We start from the raw sequence: 7,649 nt of genomic DNA on the forward strand, positions 1-7,649 counted from the left end.
TCTGAGATGCGCGAGAACCATGGCAAGAACGATGCTGTGTGCCTCTGACGTCGGCGTCGCGCAATAACAGCTCCAGTAGTTCAGCGGTAGCGACCGCGTTTTTTCCCCTTCGTTTGTGACGGTTGCGACTGCCCACTATCAAGCCGACTAGCATATTATTGTCCAGTGCAATATTTGCGAGCTCTAATTGGGCCAGTTGGCCATCTTGCGGTCCCGCCTTACGGCAGCAGTCTTGGCGCCTTCAGCCGGCGTTTCGAAGGCCTATTCCCTCGGCATGGGCTCGTCAGGTTCTGACGCCGTGCCACCGACTATGTTCAACGCAAAGGGCGTCACGCTGATCAAGGAAGTCGTCAACGGACTCGTGAAGGGGCCAAACGCGACGACGCTCAGCCTCGGCGCCAACGAGCCAAAGCTCAGCCTGAGCACCATGAAGTCTCGTATCGACGCTGCTCTCATGGTATCGGCAGCTTCGGCAGGTTCCACTCTGCAGCCACAGCCTTCGAAAGCGGACGCGGCGCCGCCGAATCAAACTCGGCGTAGATCTAGAAAGAAATCATCCGCAGACCACCTCGAACAGCCACCTCAACCGTCGGCCAAGAAGCTCAAAGCGGAGCCGCCTCAACCGTCGGCCAAGAAGCTCAAAACGGAGCCACCTCAACCGTCGGCCAAGAAGCTCAAAGCGGAGCCACCTCAACCGTCGGCCAAGAAGCCCAAAGCGGAGCCACCTCAACCGTCGGCCAAGAAGCCCAAAGCGGCGCCACTTCAACCGTCGGCTAAGAAGCTCAAAGCGGAGACACCTCAACCGTCGGCCAAGAAGCTCAAAGCAAAGCCACCTCAACCGTCGGCCAAGAAGCTCAAGGTGGAGCCACCTCAACCGTCGGCCAAGAAGCTCAAGGTGGAGCCACCTCAACCGTCGGCCAAGAAGCTCAAGGTGGAGCCACCTCAGCCGTCGTCCAAGCAGCTCAAACCGGAGCCGCCACAACCGTCGGCCAAGAAGCTCAAAGCAGAGAGTCCCCGATCACAGAGTGAGCAGCCTCCACAGCAGTCGGCCTCGACTGTTAAAGAGGAGCGTTCCGAATCGCAGGCCGAGGGCGGCCAGGTGTCGACGGAAGTTAGGCGCTCGCTACGCAGTGGACGCAGCTACTCGGTGACATCTCTGACCCCTTCAAAGGCGGACGTGAAGAAAGCCAAAGCCAGTGCTGCTACTCCGGCGTCTGACAAGCGCCCTACAGTGAAGACCGAGCCGCCAGAGCCTGCCTCATCGTCGCCTGCGCTCGTTTCATCGCCACAGAAGACGGCGTCTCCACCTCCGAGGCGGGCCGTGTCACCTGTGGTGTCGACGCCGCGGAAGCCGGCCGTGCCGTCGGCTCCAACGAAGCCTGCCGTCTCACTTGTGCCAGCTGCGTCAGTGGCGGGTTCGATCCTGGCTTCACCTCAAAAAGTGGCGCAGTCTTCCTCTTCTCCACCAAAGCCGTCCCTTTCCCCTGCTTCTTCGCCCCGGAATGCGACCCGTCCCTCGTCGCCGCAGAAGCCTGATGTGTCTTCGTTGCCGCAGAAGCTGGATGCGTCTTCGTCGCCGCAGCAGCCGGATGTGTCGTCCTCGGCCCAGAAACAATCTCTAGCATTGTCACCGCACAAGCCATCCCAAGCTTCGTCACCCCAGAACCCATCTCAGGTGTCGTCACCACAGAAGCCAGGTCAGTCTTCATCACCCCAGATGCCAGCTCAGGTGTCCTCACCCCAGAAGCCAGCTCAGGTGTCCTCGCCCCAGAAGCCAGCTCAGGTGTCCTCGCCCCAGAAGCCAGCTCAGGTGTCCTCGCCCCAGAAGCCAGCCCAGGCGTCTTCGCCCCAGAAGCCAGCCCAGGCGTCCTTGCCACAGAAGCCAGCCCAGGCATCCTTGCCACAGAAGCCAGCTCCGGCTTCGTCACCACAGCATCTACCATCATCCTCACAACAGAAGCCAGCTCGGGCTTCGTCGCTGCAGCATCTAGCGTCATCCTCTCAACAGAAGCCAGCTCAGGCTTCATCGCAGCAGAAGCCGGCCTTGTCTGCACCTACCCCACTGAAGCTGGCCGTCCCTTCTCTGCCGACAAAGCTAAACATCTCGTCTCCTCCACCAAAGGCAACTGTGGCATCTGCACCACCATTGCCAACTGCCATTCAAACCTCGCCAAAGGCAACATCATCAGTGGTGCGGGTGAAGCAAGAGTTGGTTGACCAACTTCCTAGTGTCTGGCAGATCTCGCCTAGGATAACTGAGGAGATGAAAAGCCTTGCTCTTCGACACTTCCATGTTTCTATGTGACTGATCCAGGGACCCAGGGACCTTGCGGGTTCACTGCAGCATTACCTTTATTGGGCCATGTTGGCCACATGCTGGTCCACTTTTGTTCTATGTTCTCAGCAGGAAGGGGGGGGAGGGTTGTCTTGCAGTGTCTGTTGAAAATGTTACATTGGCCCAGGAGCATTCTTTCTTCCAATTACATATGGGTAGCACACTGCACTACGTGCAACATGTTCTAATCAACCTGGTGAAGTCATACAATATCCAGTCTGACATATTTTTTGTCGTTTTTGTGGGTGCTTTTTTTTTTAATTTGCTGTTGGGTTGTTTTGGTAGCCCAGAATGGTTCCATCAGCTAGTTCCATCACATTGCTGATCTGGGAGATGTTAATTCAGTGACGATTTGGGTTTGTGAATTCAAGTGTAGCATTAAGAAAGGGCAAGATGACTTCCACAAATGCCCTCTAAACAGTGCAAGGTTGTCTTGTTGATGTGCCGTTGGCAGAGTTGGGTATGGGAGTGGCTGAAATCAATGCTTTAGCTCGACGCATTTCAGGGTTGCGTGCTAGCTAAAGCTTTCCAATTTTTGCCTGTCTGTGCAACCGTGAAGCATCCCACGGAGCACTGGCCCAAATCTTGTGCAGCTCGTGCAATTGGGTCAAACTCTGCATCAATGCTTACCTTTGTTTTTTTGTTTGTTTGTTTGTTTGTTTGTCCTGTCATTAGAGCTAAATTCTTACTTGATGCTAGTAATTAGGTCACCGTCTCTCAACGGACGTTAGGAAACTGATAATTGGAAAAAAAGTGTTGGGGTTGAAGTTGGGGAAAGTACCCTGGATTTGAAACAAACTCGTTGCATCCTGAAATGAAACAACACTTCGACTTTTTCTGTGCGTGCAAGATGCACGTGTTGAAATGTCTAGCCCTTTTCTTTTTTTCTTGTTCACGGGTGCAGTGCGTATCATGTTTTTTAGTTGCCTCATTGGCTGTGCTTCTTGCATGGCAGTTGTGTGCCTGTGAAAATGGTCAAGTTAAGTTAAAGAGGGTCAGGCACACTGCTTTTAATGCACAAGCTTGTTGTGCCAGATGCAGCGGCAGGCTTGTGTCATTTGAGCAGTACAATATCACAGCTAGTCGAACTGCTGCACTACAACCAGAACACATTCTTTTTTTCCTTGTCATGAGTTTGACTTGATTACTTTGCGAGAAAATTACCAAAAATCCACTTAAGTTTCAGTATGTCAAACATTGATCATCTTAAGTGTCGTGCAACATTGTGCGTTTATGGTTTCCATGGTTTTGTTACTATGTTGGAGGTTCTAGTTTACTAGGAGCATCCCGTGTATTTGTCTCTCCTAGGGGCGATCACCTCATGTCTGTAAAACTGAAGCTTTTGTAGCTGCTGCTGTTTTTTTTTTCTCTTTCTCTCTCTCTTTCTTTTTTTTTTTTTTTTTTGAGGGAGAAAGGGGTGGGGGTGTTGTCTTCGGTTCTCTGTTTCATTGATTCTTTTGTTGTTGGGGTACTTGTGTCTGGGAGGCGATTTTGTCAAAATCGAAGCCGAACACACTGCAATGTGTTTGGCATTAGAAGATTGCAAACACATTGATGTGTGTATTTAAAGTGGCAGTGTTGCACAAATTTGCAGTTCAGCCCTTTCCTGCAGCGTGTTTGGGGCAGTTAAAAAAATTCTGTATTGCCCGAGGAGCAATCTTTCTTCCAAGTACAAATTGGTAGCGTGCTTTACTGCATGCAACATGTTCTGATGTATCTGACAGTCATACGATGTACACCAGCCTGTAGTGCTTGCAGCCATTATCATGGCTGCTTTCTTTTGACATATGGTACTGGACTGTTTTCAGCCTATCAACGTTCCCATCAGCTAGTTGCTACGTTGCTGACTCAGGAGGTGACATTATCTGTTTAGTATATCTGGGTTTTGGGTTTGTGAATTCAAGTGTACCATCAAGAAAGGGCATGATGGTTCCCACAAGTGCCCACTAAACATAGTGTGAGGCTATCTTGTTGATGTGCCGTTAGCAGAGTTGTGTATGGCAGTGGTTGAAATTAATGCTTTAGCCCAACATGTTTGTGGGTTGCGTGCTAGCTGGTCTGAGTGCAGATGTGCTTGCCTAAAGCTTTCCGATTTCTGCCTCTCTCTGCAACCATGAAGCATCCTGCAGAGCACTGGCCCAGATCTCGTGCAACTCTTGCAATCGGGTCAACTGTGCAGCATGAGTTCTTACCTTTGGGCGGGTTTTTTTTTTTTTTTTTAGTCTCATTAGAGCTAAATTCTTACCTGATGCTAATAATTGGGTTACTATCTTTCAACTGATGTTTTGAAGTCAGAAGAAAAAAAGTTTGGGTTGAAGTTTGTGAAAGTACCCTATGAACTCTCGAAAGCACTCTGTGAGAACCCTAGATTTCAGTCATGCATTGTAAATTCACTACATGTTTTCATCGCACCCTTTAAGGAAAGAACACCAACCTTTTCTGTGCTCGCGTGCTGCACATGTCGAAATGTCTTTTTTTTTTTTTTTCTAGATGAGTCCAGGTTTTTAAATTATCTTTAATAAATTATACGTTTTTAAATTATCTAATTGGCTGTTGTGTTTGCATTGCAGTTGGGCCCCTTTAACAATTGTCGAGTCATGTGCTCACTGCTTTTAATGTATGAGCTTCTCGTGCCAGGTGCAGAGGCAGGTTTGTGTCACTTGAGCAGTACAATATCACTGCTACTCGAAGTGAACCACTTTTACCAGGATATTTTTTTTCTTTGCCAGTCATGAGTTTGACCTGATTACGTTACAAGAAAAGTACCAGAAATGACCTTACCTAAGTTTTAGGTTGTCAAACATTTGATTGTGCTATTAGGACTTTTTGCAATGCTGCGCATTTATAGTTCCTGTTGTTTGTTCCCATGTCGGAGCTGTATGGTTCATTCTGCAAGCAGCTCAAAGCGCTGTGGATGCTACACTGTTCTCAACAATCTTCCCATTGTGACGTTCTATGGTGGCCGGCTTGAGAAAAATGTGTGTGTGTAGGTGTTGGGGCCTTAGAAGGACATTTCCGTCCCTCCTCTGGGCAGGTGCAATTGCAAAGCTCCAATGCCTAGTGTTTTTCTTTAGCCGACCACCCTGGAATATCACGGCAAGTTAGACTCGCTCGCTAGGCAGATTGTTGAGAACAGTGTAGCATACACTGTGCTTGCGCACAGCTTGTGAAATGAATTATGGTTCTTTTGTCATTGGAAGCGTTTCCTGTATCTGTCACCCCTGGGGGAGATGGCCTTATGTTTGTAAAATCAAAGCTTTTGTAGCTGCTTTTCTTTTTGTCTTGTTCTTGAGGCTCCTTTACGAATTTGTCTGTTGGGATATTTGTGTCTCTTGGGGGAGATAACGTTTAAGGTTTGTCTAAATCAAAGCAGAACTCGCTGCAATGTGTTTTGAAGATGGCAAATACATTGATGTGTGTATCTGGGGTGGCCGTGATGTACCAACTTCCAGCAGTTCAGCTGCCACACGCAGTTCTGGCCAGCATACCATTTTGAGTGTAAAAGAGCACAAATGCAGCATCTGAACATAATCATCATTCACCGTTTTTTACCATGTGTCGGCTTGTGCATCTGAGCATATTGTACTTTATTCAATGGTGTCTTTAAATGTATGTATTGAATTCTGCAGCACTGAACAAAACTGTCCAGCCCACTGTGGACGAATTTTATTTGCTTGTCAGCATTTCAGCTCAAGTGAAGGTTTGTTTGCGTGTTCAAAGTTTTGGAGTCTCAGAATCACTTCTTACATAACTGCTATATTAGCAGCAAGTCCCTGTAATATAGCACTTTGTACTGCGTGCATACAGTTCAATAAAAACTATATTTTCCTTTAAACGAACTTGTTGCGCACTTAGTGTGATATCAGGAATATGCCTGGTATTTTTTAGTAGCTACCTTGTTTACTTAACATGTCATGGGCATTTTGCTAGCTGCCTCTTCTAATGCTCGGTGTGCTTTCATAATGCCTTTAAAATATTCAAGGGTGCGGTGCGTATGCCTTGAGGACACACTTGTCTTGTGTTGCCGTGATCTGTTAAGTACAGATTCTCTTGATGCCAAAGTCGCCTGCCCTTCTGTGTTATTGCTTCCACAAACATGGCGTTTCTGAAGGAAGGCTTCCAGAAATTGCTGCGGCACCATTGTTCGCAAGAAAGCAAGAAGTGCAGAGCTGATGTTATCCAGTGAAAAGGCAAGTGCTGTGATGAGCTGGGTACCTACACAGACAATGCACTAGCTTTGCATAAACATGATTTATTTAGTGGGTGTTGGTCAATTTTTTGTTGAAGTGGTAAGGTGGTAATCTTTGTTGACCTTTAATTTTATTTTTGATCATCAAACGAACTGGAGTTGACTAAGCTATCTTGAAGTTGAAGGTGTCCCAATACCTTGAAGTCTCTGGAATTTGTATTGTCTGAACTCTTTGCTGTGAAGTTCTGTTCACAAGAAGTTCTCAGTTTTATTGTGTGCACCAGAATGTGCTTACGTGTTTTGTCATGGCTGTCGTTAGTGTGTCCCTTACGGTAATGAATGTTCTCCAAGGGGTTCTTGGGGTGACTGTGTGTTGGGTGCCAGGCCACTCTGGCATTGGCGGAAATGAAGTGGCGGATGAAATGGCCGCCAATGCTGCACTCCGAAACACACTAGACATGGCCACACATTAGACAACTCCGTAAAACTTGGCAAGCAGACTGGAGCGAAGAGACAGACAACAAACTACACGTAATAAAACCACACTTGGGACAAGACACTACTGACTCGCACAACAGGCACATTGAAGTTACCTTAGCTAGGTTACGGATAGGCCATACACATGTAACACACTCGCACCTGCTAACGGGATCGACAAGACCCCTTTGTAGCAGGTGTGGGGAGGGCCTATCCGTGATGCACATCCTCATTCAATGCAAGGCACTCGAGATTACACGACGCAAACACTTCAGAGAACTCTACAGACAACATATTCCATTACATCCGTCATACTTTTTAGGAGATGATGCCATGTTTTCTGTTCAGCGCACTTTTAAGTTTCTGTCAGAAGTTCACTTCTTACAGCTCATCTCCTACCACCCATAGTTTTACCCCTGGTCCTGTACACCAGCCACCTTATTTATCTTTTAATCACTCTTGGTCTTCACCCTGGCCCTTTACACCAGCCGTGCTCATAGTCGTTAATTGATATTATTTGTGTTCCCTCTAACCAATTTTAGTTGTCACCTATTCATCAAAACACTTTCTTGGCGCTCTTTGCCCTAGCTGGCCTTGCGCCATTAACATTCAAACATCATCATCATATCAGCTGTTTGCATCTTGTCC

The 7,649-nt window shown here is 47.8% G+C and overlaps 1 protein-coding gene across 1 annotated transcript; it reads left to right on the forward strand.

Moving 5' to 3' along the window:
* Nucleotides 1-6,174, forward strand: LOC144154918 (uncharacterized). Its single transcript, XM_077686034.1, has one exon. The coding sequence runs from the start codon at nt 275-277 to the stop codon at nt 2,303-2,305; it is 2,031 nt and encodes a 676-aa protein (XP_077542160.1). The 5' UTR covers nt 1-274; the 3' UTR covers nt 2,306-6,174.
* The last annotated feature ends 1,475 nt before the right edge of the window (nt 6,175-7,649 follow it).

Source organism: Haemaphysalis longicornis, unplaced genomic scaffold (genome assembly GCF_048455015.1).
Source record: "Haemaphysalis longicornis isolate Haplotype H1 unplaced genomic scaffold, Haemaphysalis longicornis Haplotype H1 scaffold_1, whole genome shotgun sequence".
Lineage (NCBI taxonomy): Eukaryota > Metazoa > Arthropoda > Arachnida > Ixodida > Ixodidae > Haemaphysalis > Haemaphysalis longicornis.